The 22,460-nt window shown below is 46.3% G+C and overlaps 2 protein-coding genes and 1 long non-coding RNA gene across 5 annotated transcripts in view; 2 read left to right on the top strand and 1 right to left on the bottom strand.

Annotated features, from left to right (window-relative positions):
- The window catches only part of SST (somatostatin), a 3,386-nt gene extending 2,979 nt beyond the window's left edge, over positions 1–407 (top strand). Inside the window, exon 2 of the mRNA XM_083375555.1 lies at positions 33–407. Within this exon, the coding sequence (XP_083231681.1) occupies positions 33–260 (228 nt within the window). The 3' untranslated portion in view covers positions 261–407. The remainder of the gene's footprint in view (positions 1–32) is intronic.
- The window catches only part of LOC310647940, a 21,557-nt gene extending 6,751 nt beyond the window's left edge, over positions 1–14,806 (bottom strand). The window contains exons 1-5 of one of the 2 annotated variants that reach the window (XR_014493988.1): positions 14,371–14,806; positions 13,495–13,565; positions 12,506–12,796; positions 5,342–5,547; positions 3,513–3,596 (exon numbers count right to left, since the gene is read on the bottom strand). This is a non-coding gene — a long non-coding RNA (uncharacterized lncRNA). Of the gene's footprint in view, positions 1–2,877; positions 3,597–5,341; positions 5,548–12,505; positions 12,797–13,494; positions 13,566–14,370 lie in introns of those variants that run through there. The other variant, XR_014493989.1, reaches the window with a different exon arrangement.
- On the top strand, positions 8,525–22,460 carry MASP2 (MBL associated serine protease 2). Of its 2 annotated transcripts, XM_083375538.1 has the most exons (12): positions 8,525–8,811; positions 9,041–9,536; positions 10,488–10,710; positions 10,948–11,125; positions 12,135–12,266; positions 15,888–16,084; positions 17,305–17,452; positions 18,333–18,451; positions 18,728–18,806; positions 19,379–19,516; positions 20,379–20,453; positions 21,649–22,460. In XM_083375538.1, exons 2-12 carry the CDS (start codon positions 9,532–9,534, stop codon positions 22,422–22,424), a joined length of 2,070 nt encoding a protein of 689 aa, XP_083231664.1. In that variant the 5' UTR covers positions 8,525–8,811; positions 9,041–9,531; the 3' UTR covers positions 22,425–22,460. The 2 variants fall into 2 exon arrangements, with proteins under 2 accessions (XP_083231664.1, XP_083231663.1); XM_083375537.1 differs by having other exon boundaries at positions 8,525–9,536.

Below are 22,460 nucleotides of genomic sequence, written 5' to 3'. Positions count from 1 at the left end.
CCTCTCTCCTCCTAACCCTTCGCCACTCTTAGGACCAACCCAAAGCTCAGAAAATTCTCGCTTTGAAAATGCTAGCAGGGCTCCTGAATGGAGCAGATGCGAATCGCGGCGACGACGCGGCTCTTCCTGATTTCGAGGACCCTCTGGAAAGAAAAGTGGGGGAAGAGTCCTGGATGATGGGGCAGTCACCCCACCTCGGCCCGCGAGATCGCAAAGCTCTGTGCAAGAACTTCTTTTGGAAAACCTTCACTGCCTGCTAACAGATCGTCCACAGCCTTTCTGGCTTCTGTCGTGTGTATGTTTGCCAGTGGGCCAGAAAAAAGAAGAAGAAGAAGAAGAAAAATAAAAATAAAAATAAATAAATCATGGCCTGCGTTGCTCCTGCCCATCCATCCAGGAGAGCCTTGATCTGCGGACAGGGTGGGTGGGTGGCTTCCACATCCCATTTTTGCGACCTAAGTTAAGTCCAATTTGCATCTTTGCAAATCGGACGGGAGGATTAAAGGCAAAGGACTGGTTGAGTTGTGGCAGAGCACTTCCCACACACACCCCTGGTCTTGTTAAAAATGTGGCTGGCTCTCTTTGTCTCTTCCGTTTTGCTTCTCGCTTTTCTTTCTCTTCCTTGTCAAAGCACAAACTCCGATTTCGTGATGATTTAATTGACAAATAAAGCATGGCCTGAGGACATTGGTTATTTTCTGGTCTCTGTCTGTCTGTCTGTCTCTCTCTCTCTCTCTGTCTCTCTCTGTGTGTCTTTCTCTCTCTTTCAAAAAACAGGGGGGAGGGCAGCTCCTGATTTTAATCACAGGAAAAACTTCAGGGAAATGTCAAATGCCAAGAAAAGTGGATGTCTGAGGCTGGGGCAGCAGACAGATGTTATGGTCTCTCACAATTCCTTCCAACGGCGATAGCGCTTAGACTTATATACCGCTTCGCAGTGCTTTACAGCCCTCGCCAAGCAGTTAGCAAATGGCCCCCAACAATCGGGCTCCTCGTTTTACCGACCTGGGATGAATGGAAGGCTGAGTCAACCTGGAGCTGGTCGGGATCGAACTGCTGGAGTGAGCAGCGAGCTGAATTAGCCTGCAGTGCTGTGTTCTAACCACCGCGCCACCACGACTCCTTAATCCCCCTTAAAGCCCTCTTGAAAATGGGGAATGCACGGGGAAACAGGTTGCTGATAAAACTACGAAGCACTCTGTGATGGCCACAGCTAACGTGTAGCTAGCACTTCCTCTGAGCCAGAACAATGGAGGGTTGAGGATCAGTCAATGTCAAAGCAACCAAAGTTAATGCCTCCTTAGCTTTGCTCAAAATCTGATTGATTTCTGGAGCAATGTTTGGGGTGAAAAGGAAGCACCAATGCTCCAATCAATGCCTCAGTTCTGGGGCCAGCCCGTTCCTTGGGCACACTGGCTAGCAATCTCAAAGTGATCATGCCACCCACAAAAGAAAACTTTTTTTTCCCAATTAGTTCCCTCAAGCTGCCTCCTCCCCCCCAAAAAAGTCGTCTTTTTGCCCTGAACAGTCAGCATGTTGGCTGAAAATTCCAGAGCGTTACCTTCAATTCTCTGCCGGTGGGGGAATGAGCAACAGAGGTTAGGTGCAACTTTCGTTTAAAAACAAAACAAAACTCGGGAATCCATTTCGGAACGTCGACTCGGCTTTCACCCTTTGCATTTCTAAAAAGCAGGCGGTCAGCTCGACCCTGAAAGCTGGCAGCCAACATTGTAACATTCAAAACACTGCTTAGGCATGAAATTGGGGGTCTGGGACAAGATTAGATGCGCCACCGCCAACTGGCAGAAAGGAAACCAGCCAGCCGCGAAACGGGCTCGCGCGGAGAGCACTGACGACGTTTATAGGATGGGCATCCCCATGGCTAAGCATTCAGATTGGTGGTCTAATTCGGGGGAGGGGGGTTTCACACCGCACGCTGACCAGAAACTAAGCACGGATGCTGTGTTTTGACAATACCCCAACATGCAATCTGTGCTCCAGGGGTCATGTGGGACCATACTTCTTCCTGTTAGATTCATGGTGAGCTCTTCCAGGGCGTCCCTTCTTGAGAACACGAAGGACTCAAAAGTCAGATAGATCAATTCGGAGGCTGGGCGTCCCTTCCTTGTCTTGGGCCATTAGCTTCGTTTTTGCCTCTGCTTGGTTGCTAAGGGCTTCTGGCCTTGCTCAACCTGGGAGGTGATGGCTATGAAAAGGGACGAGGCAGAACTTTCCTCTCTAACCACCTACTCCCTCCTTGAACTACTAAGGGCCTTCCTGATTTGGACCCCCCCCTTTCTTCAGAGAGAAAACATGCCCCTCGCAGTGTCTAAAAGCTACCAGGCCCAGGTGACCTGGGAGGAGGAGATGACCCCAAACAGAGCAACTGAAAGAAGAGCCTTTGTTTTTATGCCGTTTTTTTTCCTTTCTTTTTCAACTGAGTCACAGGTGCTTAATGGAGCAAAGCAAGAATTAATGGCCAGTATTTAAACAGGAATATGGAAGAAACCACCACCTTAAGACACGCGGTGTGGCTCAGTGGGTTAGGACGCTGAGCTTGTCGATCAGAATGTCGGCAGTTTAGCGGGTCGAATCCCGAGTGCCGCGTAGCAGAGTGAGCGCCCGTTACTCGTCCCAGCTTCTGCCAACCTAGCAGTTCGAAAGCATGTAAAAAGGCAAGTAGAAAAATAGGGAATAAAAAATAGGTGGGAAGGGAACAGCATTCCGTGCGCCTTTGGCGTCCAGTCATGCCGGCCACATGACCACAGAGACGTCCTCGGACAAGCGCTGGCTCTTCGGCTTTGAAACGGAGATGAGCACCGGCCCCTAGAGTCGGAAACGACTAGCACGCATGTGCGGGGGAACCTTTACCTTTTTACTTAAACAGGAAGAAGTCATTATGAATAAAGGCAAGGTAATAAAAAAAATTTTTTCTTTGTTTCCATAGGAAGTAGCTGCTGGCCAGACCGTCCTTAATTGAAGAGGAAACATTGTACGACTAACCGAGTAGACTGCATGAGAACACACAAGAAACAACAGCCAACAGACAGACAGACACACACAGAGAAAGACACACACCCCGTCTTATGCAACGTAATTGATGAGTCCACCGTTCCCAAATTTCCGGAGGAGCTGTAGCCCTAAAGATGAGCTTTCTGCTTCCATGTTGGCTACTTGAACTGTCACTAAACAGTGAGAACCACACAAAAAAAATATATCAAAAGTAAAAAAAAATAATTATCAGAATAGAACAGACCTGGAAGGGACCATGGAGGTCTTCTAGTTATTAAGTAAATAACACTCCACCAAAAATAAAGCTGGCAAAAGTGTGGACCAATAACCTCATAAAGTAGAAGTAAGCAAAAGCAGTCAAGTACACGACGCAGGCCATAAAACCAGAATTTGCGAGAGATATAATGATCTATAAAAGCTCACAGGGTTAATTTAATTCCAGGCACTTCAGGTTTACTTTAGCAAAAATAGCGAGGAGGCGCAAAACTGCCAAATCCTACCAGGCTGAGGACAGATTTCCCAAGAGAACTTAATTTCCCAGGCGGTGCTCCTCGACTAATGGCGTAACAGTGACCAAAGTGCGCCTAGAAATACAGGAAAAAAAAGGATTATCAATAAATCTTAATTCTTCCCTCCTTCCGGAAAACAAGTTTTTTTTTGTTTTATTTTAAGCAAGTTTATTTTCTTTTATTTTCACCCGTTTTCCATTGGAGTAAAGAGACTTGACTTAAAATCACATACTCATCTGCCCGAGATAATTGTCAAAGAGTGCTTCAAACAGAGAAATGTAGCAGGACTTGAAAGGTTTTAAGAGAGAATATGGCAAAACTTTGGAATGCATTTGTAAGCTTTCTGAAAAACAGATTGGCTACAGATTGGGGGGGCTCGGATGCCCCCCCCCAACAGGGCTAAAGATGAACCATATGGGATGTGGAATGCTGCCTTGACCAGCTCAAGGTCGACTCAGCCTTTCGTCCTTCCGAGGTCAGTAAAATGAGGACCCAGGCAACAGGCTGACTCTGTGAACTGCTTGGAGTGAGCTACAGAGCACCATAAAGTGATATATAAATCTAAGTGCTGGCGCTGGCGCTATTTTTTTTAAAATTGATTTACATATTCTAGTTCCATTACAAAACATGAGCCCTGGTGGCGCAGTGCTTAGAATGCAGCATTGCTGGCTAACTCTGCTCGCTGCCAGGAGTTCGATCCTGACCGGCTCAAGGTCGACTCGGCCTTCCATCCTCCCGAGGTCAGTAAAATCAGGACCCAGATAGTTTGGGGGGGGGCAATAGGCTGACTCTGTAAACTGCTTGGAGAGGGCTGTAAAGCACCGTGAAGCGGTATATAAGTCTGTCTGTGCCTGTGCAGCAAGAATGATGACTGGAGGATGGACTGTGTGGTTCTCCGTGGCACACCGCAGCCTGTACCTACGTTGTTCTTTGGGCCAGTGAAGACCCAAGAAAGGAATCACAGTGGTAGAAGGATGTGGTATTTACCATCAGGGGTGAGGGAGGAGATTAAAGAAAGAAAGAAAGAAAGAAAAAAGCAAAAGAAAAAAGCAAAAGGAAAATTATCCTCTTTCATCCCTGCCGTTGACATGCGCTTAATTTGCTGCCTGCCCGCCAGGCTGAATTTAACAGGGCTGTAAGGATCAGAAATTGCCTCTGATGAATTGGTGCTGAAGCCTGCCTCCTGGGCTGCCACGCCAACGGACGAGCCATTATTCTTTCAATTTAGTTCGCAGATGTCTTTTAATAGGCATTAGAACTCTCCATATGGGGCTCCTTTCACGCCGCGCAGGGCAGCTGTCCAGCCTTACCTTTCTGCCCACCTTCAGAGGGCCGGCTAATCAGAATGAATGAGCCGCTCTTTCACGCCAAATGGCATGTGGATGGGTTCAACCGGCTCTCTGCTCAACCCACCAGCTGCTTGGAAGTGTATAACGGTGCATTCCCGGTGAGGGAAAACAAAAACGGTGAACTCCCCAATGCCTTTCTTTTTTTGGACGAGTTTTGCTTTTGGGAATGATGTCACACGTCGGAATGGGGGGGGGGATTTTTTGCGGAATCAATGAAAAAGTCAAGTTCTCCTGATGGAAAGAGCCAAATTTTGAGCCTCTGGAGGTAAATCAACTCTCCTCCCTCGCTATCCCACATCACGGCAGGCCGCCAGAACCCCCAGGTTTAAGTGGAATATGAGTCGAAAAATATTTCCCTCCTAAAAGGTAGTCTTCAGCGTCTTATTACTAAGAGAACCGCCTTCAAGATTTTCTTTTTTTAAAAAAAAAGAAAAGCTTTTACAAACTTAAGTCTGGCATTTATTCGCCTACCTCTTCTCCTGCCTTGCAATTTTGGCTTCTCTCTCCATGCTGACTGATCCGGGCCAAAGTGAGGGGGGGGGGAACCACTTTTCTGAGCTCGAGAAGCTGACTTGGAAGATTTGAGAAACGAGAACCAGGTTTTCTCCTATCTGGCCAGTTCTTAATATGCACAGTCTTGCCCGAAAATGGCAGTACAGCTGTTGGATCGTAATATGCTGTGGATGGAAGGAAAAGAGTCAGCGATGAGCAGCGACACATCCACTTGGGAAGTTAAACTGCCTTTTGTAGCTGGGGAAAAAAAACCAGGCCCATCTCCCTTTCCTGGCACAGGGCTTTATTTTCAGTCCTGACAAAACCATCATCCCCCACCCCTCTCTCTCTCTCTCACACACACACACACACAAACACAACCCAGCTGCCAGCTCTACTTTTCCAAAGGTGTAAAATTCCAATGTTACTTTGAGAAGAAGCTTAGAGGTACAGAGAAAATGGGAGGCGAGCGGGGAAAAAAAACTTTTTGAAAGTCTTTTCAGCCTTCGTTTGGGCGCCTCCATAAAAACACATCTGCCCACCGGCATTAGGCTGGATGTCGCTCACAGACTTTGAGGACTGAGAGAGGTGACAGAAACAGGAGGCATAAGTATTGAGGAACTGAATAAGTTTCTGCTTCAATGGATCCTATCTCCTTGACCTGCTCTAGTCCCCAGAGGCAGCTAATGGCTCTGTTAGAAGCTTCCCTGAAAATCTTTCAAGACTCGGTACGGAATAACGATGTGGGAAGGGACATTGGAGGTCTTCTAGTCCAACCCCATGCTCAAGCAGAAGAGGCTACACACTCCCCCACAAGCCGCTCTCCAGTCTCTTCTTCGAAACCTCCAGTGTGTTGAAGGTCTTTGTCCCTGGCAAGACTTGCAAAGAACAACAAAGGCAAGCCTGCAGAGCTTCTGCACAGATACATCCGGTTGAAGAGAGCACTTCCTGAAATGTATCTCCAAAAAAGAGTTAGCAAGAATTGCTTACCCCCCCTGAATCTAATTTTTTTTTTAAATTTTCAGGCACTAGATCTGCCTCTGGAGAAACGGACGCAAGTTCACCCGTCTCTTGAAAGGGGTAAACTCTGTTAAGGATTTGTTGTGCAGAGGTCTCCTTGTGCTACCAAAGAGTTGCACAGACAAGGAAGGGTACTGAGAGCAGTAAGAGAGCAGCACACAAGAGTACGCCGAGTTGTAAAAGCAAAAGGTATTTTACTTTGAGATGGTGTAAAAACAAAAATGCACAGTCAAAAATAAACAGTCCAAGTAGCAATTCAAAATACAAAGTCTTCTTACCGGTCCAGAGGTCAATACACAGTTCAGGTAACAGAGCAAAAACAGTAATAGTAGAGAGCAGTGAATTCAGAGAGAGAGAGAAGCTACTCCTAGCTTCCTCTTATGGCCATGAGAACACTTACACACCCACTGGCCAATTAACATCTTAAAGACATAGCATCATGGTTAATATATTTTCAACCCAACATTGTAGGCTAACACCATATGCCTAACAAACTCTACCCAGCCAAGGACATTGGGCATATTGTCGTAAAGCTGAAGACGCTCCGATGCAATTGGATGGAAACCAGCGGGTTTTATGACTCGTGTCTAAGCTCGGAGCCAACTTGACATCTGCACCGGAGAATACCACCCATTATCTTTCAGTGCTTGTTCACTGCTTGTCGCGATGATGAACATGAGACACCAGGTTGAGAGGGGAGGGAAAAAAAAATACAACAATTTATGTTTAATGCACCCGACAAGCTTCAGATGGGCGATAAAACCTGGTCAGAACATCACGTCCTGTGTGATTTTGTGTTAGCTGAAAATACACAGGTATACTGTGTACGCTATCCACTTCTTGGCCCTGGTGCCTGCAGGGATTTGAACTGGGAAATTTCTGCTCTAGACGCAGTTTACCTCTTGCCATGAGAAGCCGATATAAATTGTCTGGGTTCATCCCCTGCGATGGCAAATCAAATCATTTCCCCTCAAATGAACGATAAAAAATGGCAGGCAGGCCCACTTGTCTTCACGCTCCAGATGAAATCTGCTTGTTCATTTTTGATCAGCCCGCAGCTCGTATTTCCCCTCTGCTCAAGCCAAAAAGTGCGAATTTGATTTTTTTTTTTTTGCAAAAGACAAAACGACAATAAAAGCCGTACGTGACAGTATTGGCCACCTGGGGTGGGAAGGGGCTAGACATCACCACTAATGGGTTCTCTCTGTGATGATAAAATGGCAAGGTAATTGCAGACTCTTTGTCAATCCAGGTGATCTTCAAAACAAGAAGCAAAGAGGTGGCAGGTACAGGGGGTAGGGTGTTTGTGTGTGTGTGTGTGTGTTTAGGGTGTCAACGCTGCTAACATCGGATGTTTTTGCATTGACAACAGATGGAAATGCAGCCATCTTTTTTGCTTTCTTTTTTAGAGTTAGATGATGCTGGGAGGGGGGGGAATGTGAATGAGAGTCCAGCTAGACATAACAACACTAAACTTAGCATGAGAATCAAGATTACTGAGCCCAGAATTGGCAGGCTGGAGAACTGGAGAGGAAGCCCGCGCTTCAAGATAATTGGGGAACATGATTTAAGACTGTAAATTGGAGGAGGGAATTGTGCTTTGATACTATGTGCCCAGGGGAGGGGAATTCAATTTTTGGCTTCGATTGTGTTAGTGCCGATGTCATGCTACTCGAATAAAGATCCTTTAAGGTAAACAACGCCTCGAAGTTCTTTTGAAGAGTTTCATCTGCCAGAACCAGGACACTGGGTTCTTGAGTAAGGAGACCACTGAGCTGTTTCCAAGAAATTCAGATGCCATCTCTTGTCATGAAAGAAGCTAAGTGCTGGAGGAGAGCTTACTCGGCTCGTACAAGGACTAGGATCTTGGGCTACCAAGTAAAAACCAAAGAAGCAATAGACTACCAAGATTCTCAAGAGAATCTGGCCTGATTTGGACATGACAGCTTCGTATTTGCAAGACCTAGGTGGATGGAAATGGGGAATTATGGGTCAGGGACCTATACGGTATAGAGATGCCAATCAATTCAGCACTGGCCTTCCGAAAAGGATGAAGGAGTCGTGAACGCAAGTAGTTGACAGCTAAACTGGCTGTTCTTTGAAAAAGAGTTTTCCGTCCCCTATTATAGAACTGATATATACCTTTCCTATTTATCTCTCCCAGTACATCCTTCTCCTGCTTGGGAAAAACATCTGGCTAAAATACTAGGGAAAAAATGGTATCGCCTGTCCCTAGGGACCAGTGTGTGAAATTTACTTCTTCTTTTTTTTTTTTTACTAAGAGCAACCAGTCAAAGCCAGATTCAAAATATTTCTTAAGAGAGGAGGGATACACTTCACTAACGTCCTAGTAAATGAGGAAGAAATGTGAAACAGCCTGTAAAACCACAATTGGCAGAATTCCAAAATCAGGATGTTTTTCAAGGGCGGTAAGCAAACGACGAGGGAAAACAAAACATTTGGAGTATTTTCTTTTAAGCCTGATTTAGAAATGGAATAAAAGTGTGTGTGTGTGTGGGGGGGGGGGGGAATCCTAATTAAGGCAAGGGGCAATCATTTTAAGGTCCCAGGTGGCATTCCGCTACCGCTAGCGTTGCCCACACCGTCTATTCAGACAAAATGAAAGTATTTCTTCCCTCCCTCCATTTCTTCCTCCAGCTGCAAGAGAGGTAGGTGCCTGGATTCCTGACAGGTCCAGGATGTTGCACAAGAGCGGGGAAGACCCAGCTGAGGAAACACAATGGCTGTTGCCAAACGCAAATCCTCCCCCCTCCTCTCTCAGCCCACAAAGTTATGTACTGCCCTGTACCTTCCTCATTTTATCTCGGCGGCTCCTTTGGCCCACAAGCGGCATTTTCTTCTCTCTCAGCTTGGTGTATGTCAGTACCAGCTTAGAGGTTAAAAGGCTTTAGGTGTGTGTGTGTGTCTCTCTGTGTGTGTTCTTTTCTGAAGGGAAACAAGAGAGGGGAGGCCGAGAACCGACGGATGGGAACCCATCCCAACTTCCGCCAGAAAGCAAGACCAGAGTTCAAAATTCAGACAAACATCTCCTGAATCAACACAGGAAGGGCTTCCCTCAACGTCCACAGGCCACGGAAAGCTAGCGGCTGCAAAACCCGGGTGGGAAAAAAACCGGGACCCCCGCCGTGATGAGGTATGTTCTACTTAGGGCACTGCTGGTCTCAAGGCGAACCTGTTTTCACGCTTCTGAGCAGCAAAATCTCACCGATCTTTGTAAAAACAACAACAACGCTACTAACGTAAGCAGCCACGAGGCACAGATACAACTTGGTCTCCAGGAAGAACTTAAGTTTGTCTCGTCTCCCTTGCTCTCCATCGTAATGATCTCCACCAATATCTATGAATCGCCATGACCTTGTTTTGATGGGGGAAACGCTTTCACAATTCAGATCCTTTGGACAGCGCGTGGGCTGTTGTGAGCAACCAAGGCTTTGCTGTGTGCTTGTGAAATTGTCCGTGTGATTCCCCCCCCGCCCCCCCCGCTACTGCAGGCCTATTGAATTTCTGAAGACAGGATGTCCTCCATCAATTTACATGGCTGTAGTAGGCTGCTGGATAAATTAATGGAGAAGAACAGGTCAGGTCCTGAATCCTTGAGGATTCTGTTCAGTTATGGAAGGAGACAAGACACCGCATTAAGTCAGTCTTTTTAATTTGATCAACCCCGGCTTTTCTTCTCGCGTTCTCTCCGTTTTAATGATCTGCATTGGGCTTTCTTAAATTGAGCTTCTATAAGGGTGATGACAGCGAGGACAAAATGGGCAAATCTGGCTTGGAAAACAGAGAAGAACTGAAGTTTGTACGTCCGGGTAGTCTACGGAATTCAATCAACGTCAGCCTGTTTTAGTCAAAGAGTTTTCGTATCCGACTCTGTAGCTTTACAGAACATTTTAAAAGGGGCAAGGACTGCCATCCGGCTCAAAAAAAAATAAAAATCTGAAAAGGCAGAGAAAGCAAAGGAGATGAGGAAGGAAGGGGTTTGAAACGTCAGTCAGCATGAGTGATCAATCGATCGATCAGCCAGCTGGGTTTTTTTTGTTTTTTTGCTTTTTTTTGGTAATTTTCCCTATTTCTTCTGGCACAGATTCTGCTTCTTGCTCCTCGCTCTGTGGCATGGGGTGCTTGGTGATGTCCTTCAGCTAGACAAAATGTATGGGAGGATCGCGTCTCCGGATTTCCCCAACGTCTATCCGAACAGCAAGGAGAGGACGTGGAATATCACCGTCCCCCAAGGCTATGCTCTCCGCATCTATTTCACTCACTTCAACCTTGAGCTGTCTTACCAGTGTGAATACGACTATGTCAGAGTAGGTGACAACTGCTAGTGCCGTAAGCGTGGCTTGTGTGCCTGTTGAGATTCACCTGGCAGAGCAGAGCTGACTTTGTTTCCAACTTGCTTAGCTCCAAGGAGATGGGGACAAGAGCCCCTCGCTTAGGGAGGCCACGCGTGTCCTTACCATGGGGCCAGAGAACCTCGGGGGGGGGGCGGGGGGGGGAAGGTGCAAGTCAACGGTGGCCGAGCTCATTCTGTGTTTGCCTTGCAGCTACAGTCAGGAGGAAAAGTCGTGGCCACGCTTTGCGGGCAGGAGAGCACAGACACGGAGGAGGCCCCTGGGAAAAAGATATACCGTTCGCTTAATAACAACTTAGCGGTGACTTTCAGATCGGATTATTCCAATGAGAGACAGTTTACGGGCTTTGAGGCCTTCTACGCTGCTGAAGGTGAGAGCAGGAGAGAAATGGCTGGGGGGGGCGGAGAGGGGAAAGGTGGCAGTCTTATAGAAATGGGGTCTGCCTGAGGACACCCCACCCCCCCATTGATGGAGGCAGTCCTGAGTCCAACGGGTATTTTTATTTATTTATTTTTTAATTTTAATTCCATTTATATCCCGCCCTTCTCCGAAGACTCAGGGTGGCTTACAAGCTTAGCAGTAGCCTTCATTCTATGTATATGCCTGCTTATTAGGGCTTTCACACACACCCCAAGCGGCATTATTACAAAGTCAGCTTAATTGCCCCCAACAATCTGGGTCCTCATTTTACCTACCTGGGAAGGATGGAAGGCTGAGTCAACCTTGAGCCTGGTGGGACTCGAACCTGCACTAATGGCAGGCAGCTGGTGTTCCTTAAGGAGGCATTAGCCCACTGCTCCACCAAGGCAGTCTGATGCCGTAGGAACTTGTCACTTGAGCATGAGGTGCTATATTTGATCAGCAGAAGTTTCAGTGTCTTGAGGCTGACCTAGGATCAACAATGTAAGTTTAGAAACAGGTAGAGTGGGGCAAAGTAGAGAATGGGGTATTTATCCAGTTTTTGTGGGGTATTCTTTTCACTCAGAAGGTGCTTTGGAAGTTACGGTATAGTTTCGTGCGTGTTCTCTAAATCAGGGGTCTCCAAAGGTGGCCCTTTTGTGACCGGTGGACTTCAACTCCCAGAATTCCTGGGAGTTGAAGTCCACCGGTCAGAAAAGGGCCACCTTTGGAGACCCCTGCTCTAAATCGAAGCCGAGGGAAACCGCTGAATTTCGGAGAGGTCTGCAAAAGACGTGGAAAAACCACACAGCTTTGGACCCGAAAGACCCGCATACAGTCCAGTTGTGGCGTTTCCCGTGTGGTGTGTCAGCAGCCAACCTGCCGCCTTCCGCTTCTCCACGCCTTGCCCCGAAGAGCCACATTTTACCCCGCAAGTCGAGCCTGGCCCTCCTCCATTTCTGTTTTTTTCCTCTTTTTAGACATTGATGAGTGTGAAGGTCAACCTGACGGCGAGTTGCCTTGTGACCAACACTGTCACAATTACCTGGGCGGCTTTTACTGCAGTTGCCCGATTGGCTACCTTCTGCACAGGGACAAGAAGACTTGCAAAGGTGAGTCCACTTCCTAGAAAGAGCTGGGAGGCTGAAGTATTAAAAAAAAAAAAACGACCTGTGCGGGCGTAGATACCTGAACCTTTTAAAAAAATTTTAAAATCGCCATTTCCTTAATTTGCTCATGCAAGCTTTTTGCTGCACATTTCATTAGGATTTAAAACAGGCTAAGCTGATCCAGTATCTTCGGAAACTTTATAAAGCTTTAGCGACTTTAGTAAAGGAAAATAAATTAAAACCTGATACGCCGCTCGCTCAGAGGGATGATGTTCACTGGCGTCGTTTTCTCCTTGTCCATCTTTCTCGTTTCCCCTTTTTTTTTATTTTCCAGCGTGAAATAAGCTTGCCGCTCCCCGGCTTAGGCAGAGATGGAGACCGTTGGCCTTCTCCTGAAAGCCCACGGAGGGCTGCGTTCATCCCGCGTCTAGCTCTTCCCTCCGCTTCTCCCAGCGCGAGCTGCCTCCTGTGGTTAATAAAATGGCTTCCACCCTTGCCCACACTTCTGCAAACTTTTATTTTGCAATGGCACTCTACACAAGGGGAAGAAGGGAAACGTAAAGAGGTCGCAAGCTGGGCTGAAAACAGCCCTAGGCGAGGAGGGAGGTCACAGGATCATATCAGGCAGCGATGGCGAACCTTTCCGAGACCGAGTGCCCAAACTGCAACCCAAAACCCACTTATGTATCGTCGGGTACCAGGTGGACGTGGCCCATTGGGTGGACGTGACTGCGGTGGGAACGGCAGACTGGGCTGGACTAAAAAGTTCAATCAATCAATTCCAACTTGGCGAGATCTTTTTTTTTCCCCCGCGAGAAGTTGAAATTGATTAATTGATTGAACTTTTTTTTTTTTGCCCACGGCGGCGGAGGCCTAAAGGGAAAAGGTTTTATAGAACCCAGCAGAAGCGTTAGGACTGGGGCGACGGCACGCGTGCCCGCAGCGAGGGCTCTGCGTGCCACCTGTGGCACCCGTGCCATAGGTTCGCCACCACGGATATAAGGAAACGGTATCCTACCCAGATCCAGCAGGTTCCTGAGGGGAAAAGGAGGAATCAGAACGAGACTGAAGCAGAATCAGGCTAAGCTCCCGTCTCGTCTGAAAATTAACGCCAGAAGAGACGGGTTCTCCTGCCCACCCAAATCTCAGCACATTTACTGCTTCATGGTCCAACCCCATCACACTTAGAAATTGGGCCTTTTAGAACAGCTGGAAGAAAAAGAGATTTCACCTCTTCCTCCGAGTTTCTTCCATCAACCTCCAAAACGCCTCTCCTTGCCTCAATACATTTTCCTTGGAGCCCTAGGGAGGAAATAAAACACGTGGGGAGGACAGTTGGGGAAGGAAATAATCATAGCTGCCACCCCCGCCACGCCAACCTGCTTCCTACAGGAGCCTAAAGTTCAAAGCAACTCTTGGTTTATTTCACCCATAAGACCTGTCACCTCAAGGGCCAGACTTTCCAGTGGCCAACTGATGGTTAATCTGTAGCTTGTTTGTATTTTCAACTGTTCACACTTGGCCCTAACCTCCTGTCCATCTTACTGTAGGACTTAGCCATCCTCCTGGGCAGTTTCTCCCCCTTTATTTTCGAGTCGTCGGTCTTTGCCACGTTCTCCCAGTCACTCAGTAACCAAATTTATGGGCAACTGTTAATTTCAGACCTAATGATCCAGCAACCGCACTCTTTGCAAAGGGATGATAGGCTTGTTTCTCAGTTCTCCCGAGTCTCTGGTGGGCACTGCAGCGTTATCTCCAATAAATATATATATATATATATATATATATATATAGGCCTAAGTGTAATTGAATGCTCTCTTGATACTCCTAAAACTCAGCTGGAGTTTATGGCCAAAGGCAGAACCGGGAAAGGGGTGTGTGTGTGTGTGTGTGTGTGTCTGCTTTTGTGCAAGGGCTAAATGTGTTTGTGTGCTTCTAGAAAATAAAAACACAGCCCTTGATCAGGAATGCTGAATTAATATTAATGCCTGCTGCTCTGTGTATTAATTGAACTGTGCCTCTGTGACACCTCTGTCGATACAGCTCTCTTACCGGTGCCCAAAGCATCTAATCATAAATTGAACTGCATTAAACTTTAATAGTCTACCGGCTCTATCTGAAAAGGTTCAGCGTTCAGCGACAACAGATTTCTAGAGAGCTTCGTCTTCTCTTTCTTCCATTCTCTGGCCTTCCTTACGGCAGATATGGGGGTGACACGCGACCCCGGGCCTCCCCTTTTCACCTGTCGGAAGAGAGGGACTTTGAGTGGAATAATTAATTTACATTAAATTGAAATTAAAAGGAAAGGTACCGGGGGGGGGGGAAGGCAGAAATTAGCAGACATGTGTTTGAATGGTTAGGCCCTGCCTCTGGAGACACTGTGGCTGTAAATTTCTCCGCCGCGAAAACTCGGACAATGCTGGATTTTTTTTTACCCAGCAAACTCTGTTCCGTCCGGCAACCGTGAACAGTGTCGTCAGGAGAGGTGGATGGATGGCCGTGGCACAAATTGCACCGCGAACAAAACATTTCTCTCTCTCTCTCATTCTCTCTCTCTCTCTCTCTCTCTTCTCTATTGAGAACTGCATATTAATCCTTGGTGATTAAGTCAAAAGTGGGAGATTAAAGGGAAAGCTTTTCCTCCTTCAGCTCCTAACAGGGCACCAGGATCACAAGAGGGTATCCAGACTGTACCCAGAGGGTCTCAGCGCAGACCGCCCTGTCTCTAAATAAGGAACGATGGAAAAGCACCCATCGTTGCTTTAAAGCGAGGACTTAAGAGAGAGCCCCTCCCCCGAACTAGGTGATAAATACAATTAGTCCTTGACTTACGACAATTCAGCTCAAAATTCCTGGGGCTGAGAGAGACCATTTACTAAGTGAGGTTTGTCCCATTTTACGACATTTCTTGCCACAGCTGTTAAGTGAATCACTGCGGTTGTTAAGGTAGAACAGGGGTGGGATTCAAATCTGTGAACCACCGGTTCTCTGCGCGGATGCCGCTTCCGGGAGTCCATTCTGGGCCTGGGCAAAAGTTAGCTACTGGTTCTGCCGAAGCGGTGCGAACCGGCTGAATCCCACCACTGGGTTGGAACCGCGTGCACCCGGCTTTCCCGCTGACTTTGCTTGTCAGATGGTCGGAAAAGGGGATCAGGTGACCCCGGGATACTGCAACCGTCGCAAGTAGGAGTTCAGTCGCCAAGCGTCTGCATTTTCATCACGTGATCGCAGGGATGCAGCAACCGTTGTTAAGTGTGTGTGTGTGTGTGTGAAAAACGGTCCCAAGTTACTTTTCCCAGTTCTGTTGAAACTTCAAACAGTCCCTTAAATGAACGGTTGTGAAGTTGTGGACTGCCTGTACGGTTGTGAAGTTGTGGACTGCCTGTACTTGCTCAGATCAACGAATACGTCAATCTCCTGTTAGCCAGCTTCCCTACGGGACGCTGGGGTTGACATCTCGTTTCTTTCTTACGTCAGCCGAAGATTCGAATTGGTCTTTTTAGCTTCAAAACTCAGTGCGAACCTTCAAATGAATATGTGTGTTTGTGCTTTTTTTTTAAATTGCATGCATTTTTTTTCTGAAGAAGGCTTCTATTTTTTCTTCTTCTTCCCCCTTCCTTTCAGCGAACTGTCCGAATAAGGTCTTGACGGCAAGGACTGGAGAGATCTCCAGCCCCAATTATCCCAAGCCATATCCGAAAATCTCAGAGTGCAGCTATAGCATCCGGGTGGAAGACGGTTTCATGGTCATCTTAGAATTTGTGGGGATCTTTGATGTGGAAGACCATCCAGATGTACTGTGTCCTTATGACATCCTGAAGGTCAGTGGGATTCGTTTTATGGGTCTTCCCTGGTAAAAAATCTGGATTTTTCACATAGCTCTATTTAATTCACTGCAGGTAACTTAACACAGAGACCAGCTTCACAAAGCACCTTACATCATGATTTGTTGAGTAAACTACAAATGGCTGGATTCAAGATATGCTAAGCCCTAAATTACAGTTCACAAACACATCTATCTATCTATCTATCTATCTATCTATCTATCTATCTATCTATCTATCTATCTATCTATCTATCTATCTATCTATCTATCCATCCATCCATCCATCCATCCATCCATCCATCCATCCATCCATCCATCTATCTATCTATCTATCTATCTATCTATCTATCTATCTATCCCATCTATCTATCTATCTGTCCGTCCGTCCATCCATGCATCCATGCATCCCTCCCTCCCTCCCTCCATCATCTATCTATCTATCTATCTATCTATCTATCTATCTATCTATCTATCTATCTATCTATCTATCTAATCTATCTCCATTTGTGCCCTGTTCCTATCTGGATGAACTCTAGGAAGCAAACAGCAAAGCACAAAAGAAACACAAAGGCTTTAAGACAAATGATAAAAATGAAAGAAGAAAATCAGAGAGACTTTCAGAGGCAAAAGTAGACAAATTACATGGCAGTCTAGTATGATGTGTGAAGCCAGTCAACGACGCCACAAGAAGCCTTCAAAATAAATTAATATTTACAATATATTTCTATTTTACCACACTTGTGAGCCATGAGGTCCTCTCCACAATGACCCGATACAGGCTTTCCAAAATTTAATCAGGAGGATTTTCCAAAAACTACTTGCCACACAATCATTTAAATTGAAAGGGGCAACCTGAAATGAGTTTAAAACTTGCCTTTAAAAAAACACGATAGCACATTTCTGCACGTCTGCTAAAGCCATTTCTTTCTCTGCTGTAGGATCACAATGAAAGGGATGCTTATTGAACGACACATCCTAAAATCATACAGTACTTGTGTTACAGGGAATCCAATGAATTTCACACATTTTCTGCAGCCTCACAACTGACAAATTCTATTTTGGATGTTATCTTCTTCAAAACCAACAGATTTAAAATAAGATAAAAAGAAACTAATCGAAGAGGTTTCTTGCTTAAATGGTGACATTGGACAGAGCCAGACTGCAATATCTGGATGTTGAATGCTATAAAATAGCTGTATTTTGTGATTCTTCCAGATTAAGACACCCAAGAAAGACTACGGTCCATTCTGCGGCAATTCCCCACCTCCCAAAATTGAAACGCGTACCAATACGGTGGATATCACGTTCCTCACCGACATTTCCGGTGTTCATGCTGGATGGAAGCTCAAATATCACACAACAGGTGAGAGGGCTTTGGGGAAAGATGTCTTAATGGAAAACACAATCTGGGGTGTCTGCAGGAACTGAACTATAGTAGAAAGTAGAGGGATGTCCTCCATTCATCCATGAAGCAAATTAATTATGTTTGGAGAAAGGGGAGAAGCATGATAAAATGAAGGGGGGGCGGAAATGCAAATCTGAAATCCTGTTGTAAGGAGATACAGGTAGTCCTCACCTTAAGACCACAACGGAGCCCCAAATTTATGTTAAGCGAGGCATTCCTTAAGTTGCCCCCATTTTAGGATTTTTCTCGCCACATTTGTTAAGTGAATCACCGCGGTTGTTAAATTAGTAACACGGTTGTTAAGTGAATCCGGCTTCTACATCGACTTTGCTTGTCAGAAGGTTGCAAAAGGGGATTGTGTGACACACACACACACACACGACGCTGCGACCGTCATAAATACGAGCCAGTTGTCAAGCCTCTGAATTTTGATCATGTGACCGCAGGGGATGCTGCAAAGGTCGTCACCGTGCAAGGCGGTTGTAAGTCATCTTTCTCAGTACCGTTGTAACTTCAAAAGGTCACTAAATGTTGTAAGTCAAGGACTGGAGTTACGTTGACCCTCAAAACAGCAGCATGTAAGACCCTTTGGAGGCAAATTATGCCAATTGTACCCACATGTCCACAATACAGATGGTTCCTGAAGCAGCTGCAGTGGGGCCGATGATGCAGATTGTTATCACAGGTTAAATTTCCATTCAAGCTAGGAAAATTAATAGAACAGGAATCCGAAATGTAGAGTTCGGTAAGAACCGTGGGATGATTTAATCGTACTTTGCCAAAAAGCAGGAAATCAAGGCTGGTTTTGTTCCCCCCCCCCCGTTTTCCAACTCTGCAGCTTTGCCATGTCCCAATCCTCAAGCACCCCCCAACGGCCGGATCTCCCCAGCGCAGGCGAAATATATTCTGAAAGACTTCTACAGCCTCTCTTGCAACGTGGGCTACGCGCTTTTGGAAGTGTGTAAACATTCTTACAGTTTTTTTACTTCTGTGGGTTGGCAACGATACGGATGGGTATAAATTTGAGCTGTGGAACTTGGGCCAAAGCAGTTTCACCTGCGGAGATAAAAAAACACCATACATTATAATAAGTGCGTTTAAATATTGAGCTGTTGCATTACACCACGCTGTTGTTGTTTTTTTTAACTTATTGTTTTTGGAATGGATACCAACAAAGGCATTCTCAAACCGTGACACAAAAGTCCCTGAAATCTTTCCTTTTTCCTCCCACAGAACAAACTCATTGTGGAATCCTTCAGGGCAACCTGTCAAAAAGATGGTACTTGGAACAAGCCAATGGCCCAATGCACCAGTAGGTCTTTGCCCAGAATTCACATGGGACTTGCAGTCCTCAGATATGTTACGTGCTTCTTGTAAGAGTCCATATCAAGTCAATTTTAATGAAAATTGTGGGAGGCAAACTTCGAGTCTCAGAATAAAATTTGCCTGCTTTGAAATATTTTCAGTGGAGACAGATCAATACATGTCCCATTTTTCGCTATGTCTTTTACTACAAGGGAGTTAAAAAACACAATTATTATATTTTTTCCTTGCTTCTGTTCACCCTCTAATTCTTCTTCTAAAATGGACGTTACGCTCCAAAAAGTCATTTGGGAAACACTTAGGAGGCAGAATGTAGTTTATTTTATTTACAAGCTAACTAAGAGAATTTGTAAGGATTAAAATAAATGCCTCTGGGTGGCAGGCCCTTGGCTACAGATACTCAAGGCCCTAAATTTCAGTCTCAGAAAAATTATCTTTGACTTGGGACCCGCTTTTCTACCGCCTAGCCTGCCGCTGTTTTTATCCTGACGTTTCTTGTAACTATGGTCTGCATTCCAGTCCTTTTAATATTTCTCAGTATTAATATCCCTTCCTTTTCAGTTGTTGACTGCGGCCCTGCCAATGACATAGCGAATGGCACACTTGTGTATGTCACCGGAAGAGAGATTTCCACATATCAGGCTGAAATCAAATATAACTGCGAAAGCCCCTTCTACGTCTTGAAAACTGGAGACTCTGGTAAGAGAAATCTTTTCTGGCGTAGAAGAGGGGTGTTTAAATTCAGTGCTTAAAAAACGAATTCTGCAATCCTTGCCGTTCCATGAAAGCTACTCGAGATTGGCCCCCTGTGCAAACAGCACACGGGAGAAAGAATTCTACAATTATATGACAAACAGTAAGAGGTGCTCCGTTTAAAAAAAAGAAAAGAATGCTGAGCTAGGGCCTCGCCTGAATTGCTCTGGTATGGCACCACGTTCACACCTACTGGGTGAAAACTGCTTTTCAAGTAAGGGGTTTGTAAAACTGGTGGAGCAGAGATGTGAGATAGAGCGAGCCGCGTATCAGAGTGGAGCTGTTACTCGTCCCAGCTTCTGCCAACCTAGCAGTTCGAAAGCACGTAAAAAATGCAAGTAGAAAAACAGGGACCGCTCCGGTGGGAAGGTAACAGCGCTCCGTGCGCCTTTGGCGTCTAGTCATGACGGCCACGTGACCCTGGAGACGTCCTCGGACAAGCGCTGGCTCTTCGGCTTTGAAACGGAGATGAGCACCGGCCCCTAGAGTTGGAAAACGACTAGCACGCATGTGCGGGGGAACCTTTACCTTTACCTAAAGAGTCCATAAAATTCAAGGAAGGCTGGACTCTTTTATCTTGTAGGTGCAAAGGGACTCTGAACTGATGCTCGGTTTCCTCCCGGTTTCCTCCCTCGGGCTCAGCCACGTCATCTCCTTACAGGAGGTTATCAGTAAACTGTGGGATGCAAATTGGGACCCTCCGGTGAGGATTAGGACCGTATTTAAAGACTGTTGGGAAAAGGGCTGGCTGCAATTTGAAGCACGGGTGGCATCTCTCTTTACCAAGACTATACTGTCTACTACACAGGTAACTACCGGTGTGCTTCTGATGGCTTTTGGAGGGATCAAAAGGGAAAGAAAGATCCTCCGGTCTGTGAACCAGGTAATATATATATGCAAGTGCTCTACGAAAGTCACATAAGGATATGATCTTAGGCAAATGTCACCATTTCCTTGCTTCGTGCTGCTTATCTGCACCAGTTTTCCCTTCCTGACCTGCCAGCTTTGCATAATTGTGTGTGTTGGTTTGTATGTGTGTGCAAAAATATTCCAGTTTTTTGTTTTTATCTCAATGCGGATTTCCCCCCCCCATAACCAAAGATGACTGAAAGTATTTTTTCATTCAGCGTTAACTATTTCACTTTTAACTGTACAAAAGAAGCTATCGTAGGCACCGTTCAAGGCTGAAAACAGGGTATTACAAACTTTTGGATGAGAAGTACGTTAAATATCCTTTACGGCAACCTTTTTTTTTTAAAAAAGATCTCTCCAAGAACTTCTGTATTAGTACAAAATAATTGTAGTATTGTATCTCATCCCCTGTTTAATTAGCCAATGAAACTGCACAATCGGGGCCCTATCAAACAAAGCCAGTATTTGAAAAGACCAGACTGCACCACGTAGTTGTTACACATTTGGTGTTACACAGTTGGTGTTACCGATAATAAAGCAGCATTCATATATGCCAGGGGGGGGTCAAACTGCCAGCCCGTGGGCCAGTTGCATCATACGGAGGCCGCGTCCACCCTAGCTCCGCCATTGCAAATAACAAGTGGCGATATGTCACGTGACGCGGCAGGTTTGACACCCGTGATATATGTGGAGAAAATAGCTGAGCCACTCAGCATCTGGGGGAATCTCAAAGCAAGACCACACATTAAGGAAGTAAGGACAAATGGGTATTTCCATACTTACGTGGCCTAGATTTGTGCCTAAGAAACGTGTCTTAAGACATGAAATGTCTTTAAAGCGGCAACAGATACCGACACGTTACAATGCAGCCGTAGCTTTGTGGGAAAGACAACGGTTACAACCAGCTCTTTTGAGGTAGGGGGAAAGAGAAATCTCATAGCTTTGAGGTCAAAAGTGCTGGGCAAACCTGGCATCCAAATTTCAACCACTGCCACCACCCTCTCTGGAATTCCTTGTTGGGGCAGGAGGAAAAAAAAATAGGAAAATAAACGAGTCTGGGACACACAATCCAACCATCACAAGACCCTTTTCTAGGACTTGTAGACTGAGGCCGGGAGAATCAAATCTCATGAACTAACTCGTACCTCTTTTGTCTTCCTTGCCAGTCTGCGGAGTCCAAATGTCTAACACTTTGAAGCGTATCTTTGGAGGGCAGAAGGCTCTGCCCGGCCAATTCCCTTGGCAGGTGTTAATCACCGATGCGCATGGAGCAACTGGGGGTGGAGCCCTCTTGTACGACAACTGGATCTTAACCGCCGCTCACGTCCTCGGCAACCCAGTTGACGCCTCCACCCTGACCTTGAAACTGGGGCTCCTAAACAAGCGCTCCCCTCATTACCACCAAGCCTGGGCGGAATCGGTCTTCCTCCACGACGGCTTCGCCAACGACGGCATCAACTTTGACAATGACATTGCTTTGATTAAGCTGAAGCACAAAGTCCCTGTCTACAAAAATATCACGCCGATTTGCTTGCCGGGAGACAACCCCGGCTTCCGCGTCCACGTCAACGATACAGGGATCATTGCTGGCTGGGGAAAAACAGAGCGGGCCCGGCAATCCCGTTTCCTCCTGTATACCGAGATCGACGTCGTCGGGCCGGACAAATGCAAAGCTGCCTACGCAAACCGGACTTTGGAAGGAAAAAAACTCACGCTGACAGAAAACATGCTTTGTGCGGGAACCGAGGAGGGGGGGAAGGATTCTTGCTATGGGGACAGCGGAGGCGCCTTGGTGTTCTACGATACGAAGGCCAGGAGGTGGTTTGTGGGTGGTGTGGTCTCCTGGGGTCTGGAATGTGGTTCTGCCGGGCTCTACGGGGTCTACACTAAGGTGTCCAATTATATGTCATGGATTGAGGACCTAATTGCACGCCATTCTTAAATCTGGCTTTTGTTGCGTTTTCCAATAAAGCATAGA

Source organism: Vipera ursinii (genome assembly GCF_947247035.1).
Source record: "Vipera ursinii genome assembly, chromosome: 17".
NCBI classification, from domain to species: Eukaryota; Metazoa; Chordata; class Lepidosauria; order Squamata; family Viperidae; genus Vipera; species Vipera ursinii.
Note: the sequence above shows the minus strand (reverse complement) of the source record. Positions and strands in the feature narration are given on the sequence as shown.